Source organism: Hemicordylus capensis, chromosome 4 (assembly GCF_027244095.1).
Source record: "Hemicordylus capensis ecotype Gifberg chromosome 4, rHemCap1.1.pri, whole genome shotgun sequence".
NCBI lineage: Eukaryota > Metazoa > Chordata > Lepidosauria > Squamata > Cordylidae > Hemicordylus > Hemicordylus capensis.
In genome coordinates this window covers 252785737-252807706 of record NC_069660.1, presented here as the reverse complement: position 1 = coordinate 252807706, position 21970 = coordinate 252785737, and the positions used below count along the sequence as shown (strand labels likewise).

The 21970-nt window shown below is 43.2% G+C and overlaps 1 protein-coding gene across 6 annotated transcripts in view; it reads left to right on the top strand.

Annotated features, from left to right (window-relative positions):
• Positions 1 to 21970, top strand: part of CCDC178 (coiled-coil domain containing 178) — a 281148-nt gene that overhangs the window by 196309 nt on the left and 62869 nt on the right. For 5 of the 6 annotated variants that reach the window (XM_053249036.1, XM_053249034.1, XM_053249035.1 and 2 more), the window contains one exon: positions 17034 to 17183. The exons of the other annotated variant lie outside the window; for it this stretch is intronic. In XM_053249036.1, coding sequence (XP_053105011.1) covers positions 17034 to 17183 — 150 coding nt within the window. The remainder of the gene's footprint in view (positions 1 to 17033; positions 17184 to 21970) is intronic. 6 annotated transcript variants of the gene reach the window in all.

The window sequence follows — 21970 nt, the reverse complement described above, 5'->3', positions numbered from 1 at the left end:
AAAATAATCCCAGTGGTCATTGGCGCCCTGGGTGCAGTTCCAAAAGACCTTGAAGAGCACCTCAACACCATAGGGGCCACAGAAATCACCATCAACCAATTACAAAAGCAACTTTACTGGGAACAGCCTATATTCTGCGATGATATCTATAACCATTGACAATAAAATTCTGGCATCCCAGGTCCTTGGGAAGGACTCGATGTCTGGATAAAACAAACCAGTCAATAACACCTGTCTGACTGTGTAAACAAGAAAGAATATACACTTAGAAGCTATTCTCACTACCAGCAGAAACTGGGCTAAGGGAGCCCAGCCTGGTTTTTGCTGGTCGTGAGAACCGCTGGGAGCCATGCAGCTTCCAGCGGCAGCTCAGTGGCAAGCCCGCTTACGGAGCCACCCCTTTAAATGAGGTTAACAGCGCGAGCACACGCTTGATCGTGTGTCAGTCCAATTGATCGTGTCTCAGCTGCAGCTGCTCGTAGCCACAGCGGGCACACTCAGGGGGAGAGAGGGAGGAGCGGGGATCCCAGGAATGCACCGTGCACTCATGCAGTGCATTCCTGGGGCTCCAGGGGATTGGCTGCCGTGTGGCAGTGCTTTCCTTCGCCTGACCCCTGGAGCTGCCGGGCGAGGTGAGGGGAGATGGCAGAAGAGCTGCCACCTGTCTGCGCTGCAAATCCTCCCAAACAGGGAACCCTTTCCGATCGTCTGCAAGGAAGGTAAGGTTAACCCCCCTTCTCTGCAGTTAGTCCTGGAAGCTCTTCTGACTGATCATGAGAAGAGCTTCTTAATGTGATAATATTGTGGCTAAATTTGTTTTATGACTAAATTAAGATCATGGTTGTGTGTTATTGCTCTTACCCCCCTTTACATCCATGCTTATGTAACCCGAATTCCACTTAAGAAACATGGCGGGGGGGAGGTTTCTAAGTCTTTGACAGTGTAGGTCTACCAGTGATTGCAGAGAAGAAGAGATGCATTTACATGTAGTATGTGAACTGAGTAAGCCACTTAATGGTGCAGCGGGGAAGTAACCTGCCTAGAGAGCAGGAGGCTGTCGGTTCGAATCCCTGCTGGTAAGTTTCCCAGACTATGGGAAACACCTATATCGGGCAGCAGCAATAGGAAGGTGCTGAAAGGCATCATCTCATACTGTGCAGGAGGTGGCAATGGCAAACCCCTTCTGTATTCTACCAAAAGAAAGCCACATGGCTCTGTGGTCACCAGGAGTCAACACCGACTCAACGGCACAACCAACAACATGTGAATGGAGCACTGCATCCTTACAATTGCAGCTTCCTGTTGTAAGGGGCAGAGAAAGGTCCAAAACAGACTGCGACTCATTTGAGAGGAAGGAGGGGAACTGGAAGGAGCTCTCCCTTGCCGCTCCTCCATGCAGTGGCAGCAGACACTGCTTTAAGGTAAACGGGAACTCCTCCACACACCACAACCCTCACCACTGCATCCCCATTCCACCATGCAGGCAGTGGTGTTTGAATGTAAAAGGGGGGATTTCGCCCTCATCCCCCACTCTCTGTAGCCACCACTATCCTGCCGCTGCAGTGGCTTTTAGAAGAAAAAGGGGGAACTTCTCCCTTGCCGTCTCCGCTGCCATACAGGAAGGCAGTGCCACGTGCCCGACATGATTTGGGAGGCGGGCAGGCCCACTAGGAGCTCTCGCCACTGCAGTGAAGTAGTGGCAGTTTTTAAAGTGAAAAAAAAAAGATTCAACTTTCCGCCACCTCAAGATTTGTTACTCCCCCAAGATTTGCCACCATAGGCAATTGCCTCTATTAAGAACATAAGAACAGCCCTGCTGGATCAGGCCCATGGCCCATCTAGTCCAGCAACCTGTTTCACCACAGTGGTCCACCACTGGGAGCTTACAGGCAGGAGTTGAGGGCATGCCCTGTCTCCTGCTGTTACTCCTTTGCAACTGGTACCCAGAGGCATCATGCCTCTGAGGCTGGAGGTGGCCTATAGCCCTCTGACTAGTAGCCATTGATAGACCTCTCCTCCATGAAGTTATCCAAATCCCTCTTAAAGCCATCCAGGTTGTTGACTGTTACCACATCATGTGGCAGATAATTCCACAAGTTGATGATCTGTTGTGTGAAAAAGTACTTCCGTTTGTTGGTCCTAAATTTCCTGGTAATCAATTTCATGGGATGACCCCTGGTTCTAGTGTTATGTGACAGGGAAAAGAATTTCTCTCTATCCACTTTCTCCACACCGTGCATGATTTTATTGATCTCTATCATGTCTTCCTGCAGTCGTCTTTTTTCTAAACTAAAAGGCCCAAGGTGTTGTAGTCTTGCCTCATAAGAAAGGTGCTCTAGACCCCTGAGCATCTTGTTTAGTGCCTGTGCAGTACTGCCTATGCCTGTTGGCAATTCCTATAATCATGACAGCTTTTAAAAATAGGCCACAATGATTTGAGAAATTCCTATTACTAGTAACACAGTGAGGTCTTCCTCATGACCAGCCCTACCTGAGTAGGGGAGCGATGGCCCAGGTAGGACTGGTCATAAGAACTAGGGATGAAGCTGCACTGCATTTTTGCATGGCTTGATTTTCACGAATTGTCCATAGATGTGAGGAAAGACTGGGATGTATCTTTATTTTGGTATGATTTATCCTAGACATGATTTTCTAGAAAGGGGAAAGGAGCTAATGAGTTATCAGGCTTCTCATCAAACCAACATTGCAATGCTATGCATGTTTACTCAAAGCAAAGAGGCTATTCACAAGAGCAGGCTAGCGCAGCCCAGCCTGGGCTGGGTTGCTCATGTGGAGTGCCAGGATTGCTCCTGATCCCGGTGTTTCCGCCCCCACTAGCCCAACTTTTTGACCTGGCTGTTTACCGAGGTTAAACTAAGCTGAGGTTCATTTAACCTCGGCAGGTGATCAGGTGCAGGTCAAAAGGTTTCCTCCTGGCCCGCCGCCACTTCCAGCAGCAAGCAGCCACTGTGCTCATAGTGTGGGGCACCCTGGGATGCAGGAAGGGGAAGTCCTCCTGCTCGTAGCTCTTGCCTTTGCCATGCTGCCGCTGTGTGGACATGGGGTACAACAAAGGCAAGGATGGCAGCAGCTCATCTGTCAAGCTCCTGCCTTCCCTGCAGCCCTCCAGAGTGGCGGCCAGGAAGTCATGTGCATGACCTCAAAGTCTCACTGAGTTCAGTGAGGCTTACTCCTAAGTAAATGCACATAGGGTTGTATAGTCTGAATTTTTATCAAAGACGCATCTCTTTACTACAAAAAAGAAAAACTGCAATAAAACCATAAAACCATATTTTCTAAATAAAGGGGATGCAACACAAGTCATTATGAGAATATAAAAGTAAATTAAAATTTCATCTCAGGATATGATGTCCTGGAATCAGTGCTAGTTCATATGATAGACAGTGGAGGTGTGTGTAATAGAAGATGTACGTTCATCAGTATAAGACATCTTGTCTTCCTGAGTACATGAATTATAATCTAATAGCCAAACAAGGACACTGAAAATCAGCCTGGTCTCCCTTTGTTTGATATGAGACAGGCAAAGGATGATAGAAATATGCTAAAGATCTTGGGAAGCAGGAATCTATTATTTACATTAACTTGAGCCAACTTACTGCAAATTGCTACTGAGGTGGGGGAACAGAATAGTTGGAGGACAAGTTGGTTGGTTTTCCAGAAACATTTTGCAACACAAGCTATTTGTATGTTAACTCTTCATGCTCTATCAGTTCTGTGTGACTAGACAATTCTTGATCTGGGCAGAGGTCTGTGGAAATGGATGGACTGTTAATTACGAAGTTGTTAAATGGAAGCACAACTTGATTTTGGAAATAGAGCGTTACATAGGGAGAGAACTCCTACTAGGAGCAGCCTTCCAGGCCATCCACTCTTTCACCTTGCAGCTTTAATGAGTCAGAGAGAGGAAAGATGCCTCCAAGAAAGCAGGATCTAATCAGTTAATGGACTTTGAGTATGCTGGAACACTGATGTGAATGTAGAACTGCAGAAGGAACTAGTTTAGCATATGCACAGAAAGTTCTGTTGTGCGCAGATCAATCAGTTTGATCTAGTAGCACATGCTCAAGATCACTGAAATATCAAATTAATTATCCTTAGCACTGATCATCCTCACAACTGACATGGGTAAAGAGGGGTAAGATTGAGGGTTTTTTCATTGTTTCATTGTATGTTTATGGGAGAAGTGGGGATTCAAATTCTTGTTTAAGAGCTATGAGTAGGAACCAGAGAGTGATAGAAAGATGAGAGTTTTGAATAATTGGTATATGTGTAGGTTTCTTCCTTTTCCTGACATGTTGTTAATGTTTTTGTGCTTATTTAAATGTAAAGCACATTCATATTTAATTTTGCTTCTTAAGGAACCTGAAGAAGAAATGGGCAAATTCAGTTCTAGTCTTTCACTATAATGATTCCATTATTCTAATAGTTCATGGTAACTTAAATGTTAAAGTTAAATGAATTAATCAAGTCACGCAGACCACCTTCTTTTTAACTATGGGAACATAAATTAGCTGTATGTGTAAAAGGCACAAAATAAATACCTTGTTTCAATCATTAATTTTTATCCTTTATCCTTCCATTAAAGAAAATTCAGAGATTGGGTTACACCTTGAGAACACATACTATTTCAGTTAAAAGAGCTAAACAGGGTTTTTTCCCCAGCCCTGACGTATAGATACCAAAGTACTGTGTGTTTGTGTTTGTTTTTAATTCTTACCTGGAAGACCACTGGGTGTCAGCCATGTCCATTGCTACTGAGTAATTCACTCAGGCAAACTGGCTTGTCATTGAAATAAAGTACATAATTTTGATGAGTCAGAAATTCTGTCAGCAAGGTTGCTTCCTGAGTTGCTCTTCAGAACTGGAAATGTTTACCAATATTAAGGGATTATATGAGAGTAAGGTTTTAGGTATGTTCTAATTAATTTGTTAATGTTGTAATACAAAGATGGCAATCTTTCAAACTTCAGCAAGCTTTGATATTTTAGGAGCTTGTATGGACAAATGATCTTCCCAAATGGATCAGTTTGTAGAAAAGAAAATTAATTACTTATCGTAGAAAATAATTTCCTAGAAAATATATTCAGGAATGTGTAGTGAATTGTTATTCTCAGATAATATTATAACATGTACTAATCACAGTAATAATTATAATCCTTAATACTCAGAGCAATTTTTATGTATGAACACTTTGGCTGAAATTCAGATACCTCTTCCACATGTTTTCCTCACATAAGCAGTTTGGATAGGATCCTTTTATGAGAAAAATGAAGCTGTATCTAAAAAATCTCTTCCACATGGAGAAACATGTTTTGCATGGCTAATTGTACATTAATAGCTTGCATATGCATGAAACTTAAATATGTAGCCGTTTCCCCCCATTTGCTTCTCTCTGGATCATGATCTCTATAGTCAATGGCTGACGTCCAGATTAATGCTGTGCATGCAGAAGAACGTTGTGGGTACACAACAGGAAGGGTGGATTTAAATGATCTCCCTCTGAAGCCCACTGTGCCACCTGAAAATTTTCATGAGGGTAGCAGAACAATGCAATTGCACAGTCGTTTAATTATACGGTTCTATTACTATTATATTAAAATATTATTATATAATATTTGGAATCCCTGTTGATGTTTGAGTGTTTTCACTAATTCCAAACAATCTTGAGGCCAAAACAGACATGATGGGGGCAGGAGGGATAACAAGTTTCTCTCTCTCATTTTTAACCTGTGGAGGCTCCAATTTTGATTAGACTCTCTCTCTCTCTCTCTCTCTCTCTCTCTCTCTCTCTCTCTCACACACACACACACACACGTTAACCATGTTGGCGGGTGAATACAAACACCTGTATTCTCCCCCCACCCGCCACAGAGTTAACAGCAGAATTGCAGGGAAGGGAGATTTTAATCCAGAAAACAGCACCAGGGAAAGGATTGTTTAAAAATCACTTCCCAGAATAACTTCTCCCATAATAATCATAATCCAGGGCCTAGTTACCATTGGACAAGATGGGACAACAGTCCCTGGTCTGTTGGGGCCAGGACTGCCACCATGGTGCCCACTTACCCCCTCCCACACCCAACTGATGAGTGCTTCAGTGAGGCAGAGAAAAATTCACCCAGCCAGCCAATGTTTGAATGAAGCGCTGATCAGGGAGCATCAGGAGACGGTCCGAATTAACCCTCTTTCTCCTACTGGCCACACCACGCTGCATCAATGTCAGATGCAGAGAGTGTGGCCAGTGGTGCCCTCAGGGTGCACTTAGACCCTCTCCCAATTGTCCCCAGTCAGCGCTTCATTCAAGCGCTGTTGAGAGCTTCTTTCTGTCTACCTCATGAGGCATGAAATTTAAAAAATGTATTTTAATTTCAATTGGACTACTTTGAGTAAATTTTTCATCATGTTGATTGATTGATTGAGTGAGTGAGTGAGTGAGTGAGTGCTGTCAAGTTGTTGTCGACTCTTAGCGACCACATAGATAAATTCTCTCCAAGTCTTCAGTTTGGCCTTTAAGGTCTCACAGTGGTGCATTCATTGTTGTTATAATGGAGTCCATCCACCTGGCTGCTGGTTGTCCTCTTCTTCTCTTTCCTTCAACTTTCCCCAGCATTATGGACTTCTCAAGGGAGCTGGGTTTTCGCATAGTGTGTCTGAAGTATGATAGTTTGAGCCTGGTTATTTGTGCCTCGAGTGAAAATTCAGGATTGATTTGTTTTGATCCATTTGTTTGTTTTCCTGGCTGTCTTTTGTATCTTCAGAAGTCTTCTCCAGCACCAAAATTCAAAGGCGTCAATACTTTTTCTATCTTGCTTCTTCAAAGCCCAGCTTTCACATCCATAGAGTGTCATGGGAAAAACCATTGTCTGAACTATTCTAATCTTTGTAGGTATAGACACGTCATATCCTTTCCAAGGCCTTCATTGCAACCCTGCCAGGTGCTAGTCTGTGGCATATTTCTTGACTGCTGGATCCTTGACTGTTGATGGTCAATCCTAAAAGTCAGAAGCTATCCTAAGAGTCAGAAGCTATCCACCACTTCAATGACCTCATTATCAATTTTGAGGCTCGTTGCTGTACCTGTTGTCATTAGTTTAGTCTTCTTTACATTTAGTCATAGTCCCTTTTTTTTTACTGTGCTCTTTGACTTTCATTACTAGAACTTGCAGATCATCCGCATTCTCAGCTATCAGAGTGGTGTCATCAGTGTAGTGCACGTTTTTGATGTTTCTTTCTCCGACTTTAAAACTATGCTCATCTTCTAATCCAGCTTCTCTCAGTGTATGTTCAACATATAAGTTGAATAAAGAAGGAGAAAGTGTACAGCTTTGCCATACTCCTTTGCCGATCTGGAACCAATCTGTTTCACCATGTTCTGTCTGGACTGTGGCTTCCTGTCCTGTGTATATGTTTCTCATGAGAACAATGAGATGTTCTGGGACATCCATTTTCCTAAGGATATTCCACAACTTGACATGGTTGACACAATCGATGGCTTTTCTGTAATCAATAAAGCACATATTGACTTCTTTTTGGTATTCTTTGGCTGTCTCAGTTATCCAGCATGCATCAGCAATGATGTCTCTTGTTCCTCGATCTTTTCTGAAACCAGCTTGAACATCCAGCATTTCCCTTTCCTCGTAGGGCTCTAATCTGCATTGGATCTAGGCTAGTATTTATAAATCACCTTTGCAATGAAAATTGCCCAAAACAGAAAGTTATAACTCCAGTTAAAAGAGCATCTGTTCTAGGCAAATTAGGTACACATACCAAACACAGCAGGATAATACCATTCTCTGAAATCAAGAAGGTGGAAGAAGAAGTGGAGGAGAGGTGAGGAGAGTGGTGGCTGAAAGCATCTTTCCACTTCTCTCCTTTCCCCCACTTTATCTTCCCCTATGTTGTCCTCCTTTTCCTTACATGTGAAAGGAGGTGTGGCACATACAAAGAGTATGTTCTGGCAAGGCATGTTAGATTGCTGCTATACACTGCTGAGTAAGGGAGCAGGGATAATGAAGCTCTAGTTCACCCATCCTTTTACAGTGTTAGTACCACAGGCAGGTGTGGCAGATGGATGCCAGCCGGTAACTCGCTGCCTGAGTTCACAACCATAGTTTGTTTCATGATGAGTCCAACTCTGATGACATTCTTGATCACTGGTTCACATTCCCTGCCATTGAATGAGGACTATTGCAGAGCTGCCTGCCCGTGCTTCTATGAAGCTCTAAAAACATGCCTGCATTATTGTGAAAATCAGGTTGTTCCGCTTCTACTAACTCTTGCACAATCACATGTTGCAATGCTATTATTCCATCTTCTTTATATGTACTTCTCTAAGGCGTACCCATGCCTAATCTCATGTGTGGCAGCTCTCACAAGAGTTCACAAGCAGCTGCCCGGATAGTGATGGAGAAGAAAACAGTGATGGCAGCCAGCAGCAGGCCAGAGGAGGCAGCAGGCAGGCCAGAGGCAGTGGGAGGAAGCACGGAGGAGGGCCAGAGGAGGTGCCAGACCACCCACCTGCCGGGAGAAAGCATGGCAGCGGGCCAGAGAAGGAGGAGGGCCATCTGGCCACCAGGAGGAAGCGCGGTGGCTGGCAGCAGGAAGTGGTGGGCCAGCTGGCTGGCGGGCAAGAAAAGGCGGCAACTGGAGGGAGGTGCCAGGCTGGACAGTGGGCGGGAGGAGGTGGTGGGCTGAGGGCTGGTGGCTGGGTGGCTAGCTGACTGAAAATAAGTGCTAGCTGTGGGGGGGGGAGGGGAGAGAAACGGCTGCAGCAAATTAGAGGCACAGTTGCTCTGCACCCAGCCCAGCTAGTTATAATTATTCCATCATTCCTAATGGAAGTAGCGTTAACATGCAATTGCACAGTGGTTACTAGGGTGAATCAGCCTGGTTTTGCAGCAGCATGGGCATATTTTTTTAGAGCCTTGCAGCAGTGCAGGCAGCTCTGTAACCATCCCTGTTGCACTGTGGAGAACATGAGCCAATGTGAGGAAGTCAACAATTCAAATACCACATTCAGAAAAAAACAAAATACAAAAATGCTCTAAAAAATAATGCATCTTTAATGTTCTCAGGTATGTAGGAGGTTTAGTTTCAGATCATTTTCTTCCATTTTATTCATTAAGAACAGTTTTGGTGCAACGTAGCTTCAACAGGCCAGTGAGAAATCACTGCAAGTGAATGGAATGGGGGAAAGAAAGAAAGTTCAGCCTCTTCCTCTATGCTGCTTGTCTCCCACACCTTCTCTTCATTGCTTGCTTCCCTCTTCTCCACGTTCACCCCTTCTTGCTATGTTCTCCTCACTTTCCCTGATCACAATCCTCTTCCTTCAGGGGTGTAGCTAGGGGGAGAGGCGGCCAATGTTGACTCCCTCAGAGTGAGGGAGCTAATGAAGAAAATAGGGAGGGGTGGAGCTGCGGGGGCCCTCAGGAGCTGGGGGCCCTGGGTTCTTTGAATCCATTCAATTATAGATGCACCCCAGTCTTCCTTCTCTCCATATCTTTTTCAAAAATTTTCCTGTTACCTCACTTTCTTCTCTTCTACCAGTTGCATATAGGGTAATGTCATCCATCATCCTAGGACACTCACTTCATTTATCACCAGTGGCTGACATCCTGACTCTGTGCCACCCACAAATATGTCCCTGAGGGTCAGGCAGCCCTCAGAGGCATATTTGTGAATGTCATTCTTTGAGAAGTCATTGAAACCCACCCATCCAGCCCCCTCACACACACTAGCACCAGTTTAACATTAATCTGGAAGTCTTCAGAAGCTACGATGCTACACCAGTGCTTAGTTAGTCAGGATGTCAGACAGTGATATTATGACTATTCTCCATGACTTTTGCACAACCACATTCTGCATAGCTCTACAAACTGCAGAGACCCTGCTTGATGGAGAAAAAATTACAGTACACTGAGGTTTGAATTCTGGAACTATGCACTATCTGCCCATCAGAAGTGCTTCCTTGTAGGGATGTGCATGGAACCGGCAGGGGCTGGTTCGAAGGCATGGGTGGGATAATTTTAAGGGTAGGGGAGTGTGCACTTACCCCTCCCTCCGCTTTCCCCCCACTGGCACTCTGTTTGTAAAGACTCCATCGGGGCGGCAGCAGACCTCCCTGCCACCCCGTTCCCTCCTTGTCTGGAAGTGGCCAGAAGTGCTGAGGGTGTGTGCGCACACGGATGCATGTGCGCACACATGCTGGGTGTGTACATGTGCACCCGGCACTTCTAGTCAAAGAGGGAACAGGGCAGCAGGGAGGTATGCTGCTGCCCCGGAGGAGGCTTTCCAAACGGAGCGCGGGGCGGGGTGCGGAGGGAGGGGTAAGTGCACCCTCCCCCACCCTTAAAGTTGTCTCCCCCTGCCTTTGAGCCTCCAAACCGCCCAGTGTTTGAACCTGTTTGGAGGCCTGTAAAAGGTCTCCAAACCAATTTGTGCACATCCCTACTTCCTTGCTGGAGACTTCTGTATCTCACACAACAAAGGAGCAACAACTGCACATTTGTTGACTAGTAACCTGATCTCTCGGAAAGGCCCTCAGAGTTTGCTCTTTTTTGCCTCTTCCATTTTGTCATGTACAGTACTTTCCTCCTCTTTTGCTTCTTTTTAAGCATTTCTGCTGTACCTTTGAAACCCTAGTTTTCTTCACAGACCCTAAAATAAGAGCCACAGATTATAGCAACTTGTAATTCCATCTGTTCTCACTTGGTTGTTTTATTTTCATGCTTTAGTCTCAACTGCTTTTATGAATCTTGAGTACATTTTTCATGAAATCTTCACCTGCCTTACTTGTATGCATTTAAAATGTTGACCTTTAACTCTTTGCAAATAATTACTGTTTCCACAGTATTCCTAATATCCACTCATTTGTTAGGATTGTGATTACTGTATAAATGTTAATTACTTGCAAGTATTAAATGTCACCATTATAATGGAAACCATCTAGGTTCTCAGTCAAGGTGAGATTGTGAAAAACATGCTGTGTCCTATATTATTCCTGATGAGAGACAATCACCTTTCCCCAGTATAGTGTTGCTTTCTTTTTATTGCCGTATCTAAGGTCTAATTCTCACTGAGTTATTAAACCTGTATCTTACTTCTGCCTGCAAGTGAGGTTCACATGACTGAATGAAAACAAACAAACAAACAAACAAAAAAAGCCCTCTACATAGAAAATCAGATAGCAGGGGAACATGGTTCTCCCAGAGCTTTCTCATATAGACATCTTTTTCATTGGAAGTTGGGCAGTAACTCAGTGGTAGAGCATCTGCTCTGCATGCAGAAGGTCCCAAGTTTAATCCCTGGCATCTCCAGGTAGGGCTGAGAAAGACTCCTGCCTGAAACCTTGGAGAGCCACTGCCAGTCAGTGTAAACCAGAGACTGGCAACTTCTGACATGAATGCCAAAAGTGGCATGTGAAATTAATTTTAGGGGCACATGGGCCCTGCACCATCAACTCTCCCCCTAACTGTGCCCACTGGCTGCCAGCACCCTGAAGCTGTCAAAGCCTTTCAAACACTGAGGGTGCTTTTTCTTTCCTCCTCCCCCTCAACCCAGCATTCCTGTAAAGTGGGGAAGAGCTACCCAATGACAAGAAAGTGGCATAGAATCTTATGGTTAACCCTAACATTTCGAAACCAGTTAGAGTTAGTTGTGTTGGATTTACACCACTGAGGTTTTGAGGGGAGAGAGCAGAAAGGAGGAGGAGAGATAGCAACCCCCACCCCGCCCCTGGATCTGCACACAGGGCACTTTCCTGTGTGTGAGAGAGAGAAGAGGAGGAGGGGCCGGATAATGTGTGGGCTTTCCCTCCCCTCACTCCCCCCCTTGGGTGAATTTGTGCAGGAACACCAGGCTCTTTTCTTTTCTTTTTTAATGGCCAGTTCCATCCCAAGGAGGTATCTCTGGTACCGTTGCACAAGAGCAGCATCGGGGAATTTTATTATTATTATTATTATTATTATTATTATTAAGCTGATTGCAGCAGCTGGTTGCTTTGTGCAGGACAGTGGGGATTTTTTTGTCTATTTCAAGGCTGATCTCAAAATTTGAGAGGCAGATTGCCGGAAGGGAAGGTGGAGCAAGCCTGAAAAAAAACCGCTACTATTTTCTCATGCACATACAATGCTTTACACCTGAAACGTCAAAATAAGATCCAAATATAGGCTCTGGCTGAGCAAACATTTCCGTATGCAAGACGCTGTCAAAACCCAGATCATACATACAAACACACACCAAGTCTATTCGTTGTGAAGCAGTTTTAAGCTGACGTCTTGGTTCTTGATGTTCTTACCTCAAGTTACTTTGTCTTGTAAACAAACCCTAGTATGTACCTACTATTAAGCAACTGAAACTAGCTTGAGCCCGGTTGTCTAAAAGAAGTGATACATGATGCACTGCATTCAACTTTGGTAAAGTAACTAACAAATTATTGTGCTCTTAATGAGAGTGTGCAAATCTTCTTCAAGAGTTGTTGTAGGTGTTGGCTTCCTGTCTTATATATTAGCGCCAAAAATACACTCACGGCCATCTCCCCACAGATGCTTTTTCGTACATCAGCACTAATCTACATGTTGCACTTCCTTGTTACTAGGTAAGGGGTTACATTCTCAGCATAAGACACATACATTAAGATCAGTGAAGACCAAGTGATATTGGCATGTGCATCTACATCAGCTGCATGTGCAAATTTCCCTTGCTGAATTCAGGATATTTATGTGCAACTTCGGTAATTTTTCACATTGTTTTTGTATGAATTAAAAATCTGGTGATGCAATATGCATATTTAAGGTGATTCTTAAGAACTCCTTTAAGACCTTCAAATTGATTTTGTTTTACAAGGTATTGTCACCTGTTTTTACGTAATAAATTAATTCAGGAAGGGAACTTGTATGTTGCTCCATAAAAACTGTCTTTTGGACAGAAAGCTTTTCAAACCTTGCCTCCCCACCCTACCCCGACAATCAACCTATCTTTGGTGGGAGCGCGGAACATGCTTCCACATGATCAGCCCTGCTCCATGCAACACGGAGCAGGGCCATTACTTAAAATAAAATAAATGACAACAGAAAAAGTTAAAACATTACAATTGAAAATTTTAAAACTGTTAAAACAATATTTAATTAAAAGCCTGAGTGAACAGATGCATTTTTAAAGACTTTTAAAAAGTTGTTAGAGATGGAGAGGCTCTTATTTCAGCAGGGAGCGTGCTCCAAAGCTTTGGGTCAGCAGCGAAGAAGGCCTGTTTCCAGGTAGCCACCAGATGAGCTGGTGTCAACTGAAGAAAGACCTCTCCTGATGATCTCAATGGGCAGTGGGGTTCATGACAAAGAAGACATTCTCTTAAATACCCAGGGCCCAAGACGTTTAGGACATTATAGGTTATAACCAGCACCTTGTATTTTGCTCGGAAACTTATTGGAATCTAGTGTAGCTCTTTCAATACAGGAGTAATATGGTCTCTCTGAGATGACCCAGAGACCAAGCTGGCTGCTGCATTCTGGACCAACTGTAGTTTCTGGACCACATACAAGGGCAGTCCCACATAGAGCGCATCGCAATAATCCAGTCTGGAGGTTACCTGCATGTGTACCACTGTTCTGAGGTCATTTATCTCAAGAAACAGACGCAGCTGGTGTATCAGCCAAAGCTGATAGAAGGCACTTCTGACCACCACCTCAACTTGGGACACCAGGGAGAGGCTTGGATCCAGAAGCACCCCCAGACTGTGTACCTGTTCCTTCCGGGGAAACGTGACCCCATCCAGAACAGGCCGATCAAACTCATCTCCCGAGTTTCGACCCTGCACAATGAGTACCTCCATCTTATCTGGATTCCATCTCAGTCTGTTATCCCTCATCCAGCCCATCACCACCTCCAGGCAGGCATTTAGGGAGGTTATGCCCTCTCCTGATGATGTTGACATGGAGAAGTAGATTTGGGTGTCATCAGCTTACTGATGGCACCCTGCACAAAATCTCCTGATGATCTCTCACAGCGGTTTCATGTAGATGTTAAACAACATTGGAGACAATGCGGAGCCCTGAGGGACACCATACAAAAGTTCAGATTAAGAACAGTCTCCAAGGGACAGCATCTGAAACCTGTCCAAATGGTAGGAGCAGCACCACCACAAAGCAGTGCCTCCCACTCCCAACACCCTCAGACGCTCTGGGTCTATGGTTGATAGTATCGAAAGCCGCCGAGAGGTCCAAAAGGTCCAACAAAATCACACTTCCTCTGTCAATTGCCAATTGGAGATTATCCATCAGGCTGACCGAAGCAGTCTCCACCCCATAGCCCTCCTGATAGCCAGTCTGAAATGGGTCTAGATAATCAGTTTCCTCCAAGACTGTCTGCAGCAGGGAGGCCACCATGCTCTCAATTACCTTGCCCAACCACAGAAGCTTGGAGACAGGCCTGTAGTTGTTCAACTCTGAGGGATCCAAGATAGCCTTCTTCAGAAGTGGTCTAATAATTGCCTCCTTAAGACAAGGAGGCATCCTGCCTTCCCTCAGAGAAGCATTTATAATCTCTGCCAGGCCTTCCACTGGTGTACCAGGCCTTCCACTGGTGTACAACCCGCTGCCAGATAGTATAAGCCATGTCGGGCAAGGGTCAAGAGAACAGGTGGTAGGCTGCACCATTCTAATCAGCTCGTCCACATCCTCAGGAGTCACAAACTGAAACTGATCCAACCTAACCACACAAGAGGAGTTACTGGACACCTCCACATCAGACACTGAAGTAATTGTGGAGATGGAGTCTATGTCAGCCCAAATATGAGAATTTCCCCCCACAAATAATTCATTAAACATGTCACAGCAGGTAATTGATGGTTCCAGATTCTGATTCAAGGGAGAAGGGGCACATACTAGCCCTCACACAACCATGAGCACCTCCACCGGCTGTGAACTTGCAGATGCAATACGGGCAGAAAAACATATTGCCTGAGCATAGAGCTTCAAATGTGCTCCATGTTGCAATCTGTTGGATTCGAGTCAAGTTTTTCTCCACTTGCGCTCCAGACGTCTACTTGCCGCTTCAGCCCCCAAAGTTCTTCCATATACTATGGGGCCAGTTTTGAAGCAGGTCGGAGAGGCATGTCAATTGCCCTGGTGAGTTTCAGTTTTCCACCAGGGCATCAACAGGATCACCAGCAGAGCCAACACTAAATCCCTCCAAGTCTTCTCAGAAACTAATTGGATCAAATAACCTTCTCGGGAGGTCCATCCTAATAAGATCACTCATCCCTGCAAAGGTGGGAAGTAATTGTGAGTTCAACCTTAACCAGATGGTGGTCCGTCCACAACAATGGGGAAATCACAGGAGTCCCCACCCACGGAACAACACCCTGATCATAGTGAAAGACCAAATCAAGCATGTGACCAGTAATGTGTGTCAGTCCCAAGACTACTTGGGATAGGCCTATAGTTGTCATGGCCGCTATGAACTCCTGAGCCACCCTGGACAGGTTGGTCCCAAAAGGAACATTGAAGTCCCCCACCACCACAAGCCTCAGGGACTCCAACACCAAGCCTGAGACCAAGTCCGTCTTGGTCCAAGTCCATCCAGTTAGGGATTCTGTTGAGCAGTGGGGCAATCAGTACACCAACAGAAGTCCCAGTCTTTCCCTGGTTCCCAAACTTAAGTATACACATTTGATATGGTCTGGCACTTCAACAGGAGTCTTGTTAAGGGAGATGTTTTTCTTATAGACCACAGCCACTCCACTTCCCCACCCACGGACCCTCACCCGCTCCTCAACAGAGTACCCTGGAGGGAGAAGCTGGGACCAGACCGGTCCACCAGTCTCCCCTAGTCATGTCTCTGTAATACATACCAGGTCAGCGCCTTCATCCAAAATCAGATTATGGATGGTTTCTGATTTGTTCTGGACTGATCTGGCATTACAAAGGAGCAAGGTGAGATTCCAAGGGTGGTTGGCACTGCTCCCCAAGGTCAAATTGCTGGCAGGACAGCCGGAAGGGGAAATAGCTATTAGATTTCCAATTCCCCTTCCTCTTTCGCTGACCTGCCAATGTTACTTCTTCTGTTCCCCACCACCACCAGAATTGCCACCCCATAATTAGTGGATACACCCACTAATAAATAAATGAAGATATCTAGAGCAAATCTTTTCATGTTTTTTCCATTTCTTAACTGCTTTTTATGGAAATCCAACAAGGAGAGAAATCCAGTTAATAATAATAATAATAATAATAATAATAATAATAATAATAATAATTATTATTATTATTATTATTATTATTATTATTATTCAATTTCTATACCGCCCTTCCAAAAATGGCTCAGGGCGGTTTACATAGAGAAATAACAAATAAGATGGCTCCATGTCCCCAAAGGGCTCACATTCTAAAAAGAAACATAAGACACACACCAGCAACAGTCACTGGAAGTACTGTGCTGGGGGTGGATAGGGCCAGTTACTCTCCCCCTGCTAAATAAAGAGAATCACCATGGTAAAAGGTGCCTCTTTGCCCAGTTAGCAGGGGGAAATCACAGGAGTCCCCACCCACGGAACAACACCTTGATCATAGTGAAAGTTAACTGAAACATTGTAGTTTATTTCTTCAATCACTCTGTAACAGTCCAGACTTCCTGTCTGTAAAAATACCTGAGAAAACTGCCAGTTTGTTGGAAGGCATTATTTCTCATGCTTTTCCAATGGGAGAGTTTCTGCAATTTCGGGGAAATTAATGGATTCTTCCAGGGTTTTTTATTTTCCTGGCAGTGTGGGTGAGGTCTGAAACCTACCTGCCAAATGGCATGCATGTTTCTATCTTTTGTGATTTGGTCTGTAAGTTTAATGTGAGTGAGTGAATAAGTAAGGCAGACCCAAGCAACCTTTTATATATAGATATATAATATAACATAATACACACACAGAATTTTTCATACACTAATGAATCCTATTAAGAAGTTTTTAAATAAAATCATAGTTCTTTTTTCAAAGTATGATAATGGTGATAAGAAATATTTCTCTTTAGATTGTTGTGGATATTGATATGGGAGAGAATCTGCGTTTAGCTCAAGAATATCAGATGCTCCAGATATGCTATTTAAATGACAAAATCGGGCTTATGGACTTCTGTGATTATAAAGTCAGGATTGAAGCAGCATTAAGAGATCAGCAGCAGGTATGTAGTAAAACATTCAGTTCTTTAATGACTTTTAAAAGTATTTTTTTTAAAAATTCTAAAATCTATCTGTTAATTTGTCACTATTTTATCCTTAATGTTGTTAATCATAATATGCACAGAAAAACCTTTATGGTTTCTTTGATTTATTCCTCCTTGATGTTTCCAAAACATTTATCCTCCTTTACTTTCACAAAATTGTTTTTCTGTTCAAATACTATAGCATATTCAAAACTATATCATTCAACCCTTTGAAATTTATATGTTTATATGTTTAGTGTATTTTCAGTAGTTTTATGAAGGTTTTTGTTGTATTGATCATGCTATACTTCAGGGTTTTTTTTTCATAAGAGTAGTACTGTGCTCTCTGTTAATGCAAAACAAATGCCCTGATCCAACTAAGGGTTGTATATGTGTGGAACAGTCTTCTGTATACATATGCTAACTGCATGGAGAATCATGTGCACAAATGGGTGGATTCCCCAGCCTGATCCAAGACCAAGGACTGTGTGCATAGTCCTAGCAGATAATCAGCAATTGGATGTCACTTCCACAAGCTGATGATGCATTGTGTGAAAAGGTACTTCTGTTTGTTGATCCTAGATTTCATGGCAATCAATTTCATGGGATGACCTCTGGTTCTAGAGTTATGTGTGAGAGAGAATTTTCTCTCTCTGTCCACTTTCTCCACACCATGCATAATTTTGTAGACCTCTATCATGTCTCCCCACAGTTGTCTTTTTGCTAAACTAAAAAGCCCCAGGTGTTGTAGCTTTTCCTCATAAGAAAGGTGCTCTAGGCCCCTGATCATCTTGGTTGCCCTCTTCTGCACCTTTTCCATTTCAACAATGTCCTTTTTTAGATGTGGTGATCAGAATTGTACGCCATACTCCAGGTGTGGCTGCATCATAGTTTTGTATAAGGGCATTATAATATTAGCCGTTTAATTTTCAATTCCCTTCCTAATGATTCCTAGCATGGAATTGGCCCTTTTCACACCTGCCGCACATTGAGTCGACACTTTCAATGAGCTGTCCACCACAACCCCAAGATCCCTCTTCTGGTCAATCACCGACAGCTCAGATCCCATCAGCGTATACTTGAAGTTGGGGATTTTTGTCCCAATATGCATTTTCTAAATTTTTTAATTATAGAAAATGGCACCCTCCCCTTCAAGTGGCACCCGGGGCACATGCCCTGCCTGCCCTACCCTAGATACACCCCTACTGCCGCGTTCTGAACCAACTGAAGTTTCTGGACTATGCACAAAGGCAGCCTCACATAGAGCACATTACAAAAGTCAAGTCTGGAGGACACCAACAGATGTACCACTGTTTTGAGGTCATTGGTCTCGAGAAACGGGCGCAGCTGGCGTATCAGCCATAGCTGATAGAAAGCACCCCTGGCCACCACTTCAACCTGAGAAACCAGGGAGAGGTGTGAATCCAGAAGTACTCCAAGACTGCGAACCTGTTCCTTTTGGGGAAGTGCGACCCCATCTAGAACAGGCAGATCAAAATTGTCTCTAGAGTTCTGACCCCGCACAATAAATACCTCCGTCTTATAAATAAATCCGTCTTATCTGGATTCAGCTTCAGTTTATTCTCTCTCATCCAGCCCATTACTGCTTCCAGGCAGGCATTTAGGGAGGATATGCCAGTTGACATGGAGAAGTAGTTCTGGGTGTCATCAGCATACTGGTAACACCCAGCTCCAAATCCCCTGATGATCTCTCCCAGCGGTTTCATGTAGATGTTAAAAAGCATTGTAGAAAGTACAGAGCCTTGAGGGACACCATACTTAAGCTCAGATTTTGAAGAGCAACAGTCTCCAATTGACACCATCTGGAATCTATCCGAGAGGTAGGAGCAGAACCATTGTAAAACAGTGCCTCCCACCCCCAACCCCCTCAGACATTCCAGAAGGATGCTATGGTCAATAGTATGGTCAAATGATCTTAATAGGTGACAGGGTTCATGACAAAGAAGGTGCTCTCTTAAGTACCCTGAACCCAAGCCAATAAGGATTTTATAGGTAACAACCAGCACTTTGTATTTCACACGGAAACACATCCAATCTTATAAGAGGAGTTACTGGACACCTTTACAGCAGACTCTGCAGTAACTGTGGAATCCAGTTTGGCCTGAATATGAGAGATTTTATCTGCAAAAAAAAGTCATTGAAAATGTCATAGTGGGTGACTGATGGCTCCAAATTCTATTATTTATTTATTCATTCATTCATTCATTCATTCATTCATTTGATTTATATACCGCCCTTCTAAAATGGCTCAGGGCGGTTTACAGTTAAAATAAACCACTAAAACAGTAAAGAGCTAAAACAAATTAAAAACAATATAACAACTAACAATTTTAAAACATTTTAAAACAACAATTAAACCATTACAGTAATTAAAAACCCTGAAATCAGGTTTTAAATTTTAAAATAAACCAGATTTTTAAACCCCCAAAATTTAGGATGCTGAGTGAGCTTGGGTGAAGAGATGGGTTTTCAGGTGTTTTTTTGAAAATTGCCAGAGATGGGGAGGATCGTATCTCAGCAGGGAGCGCATTCCACAATCTCGGGGCAGCGACCGAGAAGGCCCGTCTCTGTGTAGCCACCAAACGAGTCGGCGGTAACTGGAGACGGATCTCCTCAGATGACCTCAGTGGGCGGTGGGGCTTGTAAAGAAGAAGACGCTCTCTTAGATACCCAGGGCCGTTTAGGGTCGTTCAAATTCAAATTCAAGGGGGAGGGCCATAACCTAACCCCCTCACAACCCTAGACAACTCAGCTGGTCTGAATTTGTGGAAGCAATGTGGTTAGAAAAGTGTTGTCAAAGTCTTTAATAAGATCAGATTGCATGTGGATATCCCCACTGCACAACTGCAAAAAATCAATGAAAATTGATCAGCAACGTAACCAAAGATGTAACAGGCCAGAGGTGTAAAAACCATTTAAACAGGATTTTTGCTAAAAGTTATCCTTTGTGTTTGCAGATGTATGGGATAATTGGAAAAAACTGGTGTGTTTATTACAGGTTCCAAGGACTATCATTCTATGTTACATCATCATGAGACTATGAGAGCAGGTCAGAATCATGTCTGGTTCTGCAAAAAATATAGAGAAGAACTATATTACTAGAAATGTAAGGACATTTCTACAGCCTTTCCATGCATTCTTGTTATTTACCATAGGGTACAGAAACTAAGAAAGCATTGCTATGTAGGGATCTAAGCAGAATAATTACAAAGTTAGCTAAAAATTATTTTGATAATTTATTCCATCTATATATAGAAAATCAGCACATAAAGAATATTTATACTAATTACAGTAGAACAAGAAAAGAAGTTGGTTATATACTGCTGCTATTAAAAGGTGTATTTTTCTTCAGATTTTTGCTAATAAGTGACTTACAACTGCAACAGAAAATCAATTTTGTGGGAGTATCACTGTAATGATTTTTGTAGTTGCTGTACTGCACATATACATCACAGTGACATGAATGTTCAGGGAGAAAATCACTCTCATGTTCACCCTTTTCCAAGTACACAGAATTCTCTCCTTTAAAAATACGTGATCAAAATTAGCTTCCAAATTCATTTTGTAAGAATCAAGGTTTGAATTCTGACATATTAATTTTAGATGGGCAAGTTTCTCACCTACTCAAATGTAGTATAAAACTCCTATGTATTCTCCAATAATTGATACATTTGATTAATCAGGTGGGTTCATTTTTCATAATGAGCAGAGTCATTCATTTGCACTAGACATTCATTTGCAAACAATGCTTTGTTTGCATTGCAGAAACATCAGCAGGGGTTGCTATTTCTTTGTCACTGCTCCCTCCATATTGCTGGGCATGTTTTAGCCACTGTGCAGGAGAAAATTCTTGTTCTTCTAGGTAGCTGTATTGCAGCACTGCAGGTTTTCAGAGACTCTGTCTGGATTCACTGTGCCATTGATCCCCCCCCCCCCACCAAACCAGTGCATCATACAGCACAAAAGACTGGAAAACCCTTAGAGGGATATCAGCTCCCCATCTTCTTTCTTCAACACAAAGATGGACAATCAGGTAAAGCTACAGTATATGAAGCAGTGAATATGGCAACAGGAGTCATTTTAGAAGTGAATGAAAGAGCCAGGATGAGAGCTAGGAAGAGAGAAGACAGAGATCAGGCTGTGAACAAAGAGAAAGGCAGGGAGCAATAGTGGAACAAGGAACAAGGAACAGTGGAGAGAAACTACTAATCCAATTCGGGTAGTAATGACTATATCTATTATAGTTCCATTATTGCACATATTTTATATTAATTTTGAAAGGTTTTGTTTGCTCCGTCTCTTCAGCTTGTTCAGAGTGGTGGACATACTATTGCAGTCAAACATATGTAGGGTCAGTTCATGCTGAATAGTTATTAGAAACCATGATAACAAAAGTCATTACACTGCAGTTCAGTTTTGATAGTAAAATTTCTGCAACATTATCACAAATCCTCATGCATTAGTGCAATGATCCTTACTATAGTTTCATATTAGATTCAAAAGACTGTGCTGGCATGCTTGATACAAAAAAGTCTTGCAAGTTAAGAGAACCTCTCCATTTTGCCCCCTTTGCATTTAACAATCCTCATTCAAAACTCCCATATTAAATCATAGCCATTTTTTGTTAACTAAACTGTGTCCCTATGTGATAATCCAATTTTTAAAAATACACAGCTACCTCTGACAACACTTGTGCAATGTGTGGTTTTTGTATTGTTGATCATTTAGCACTTCTTGCCCAACCA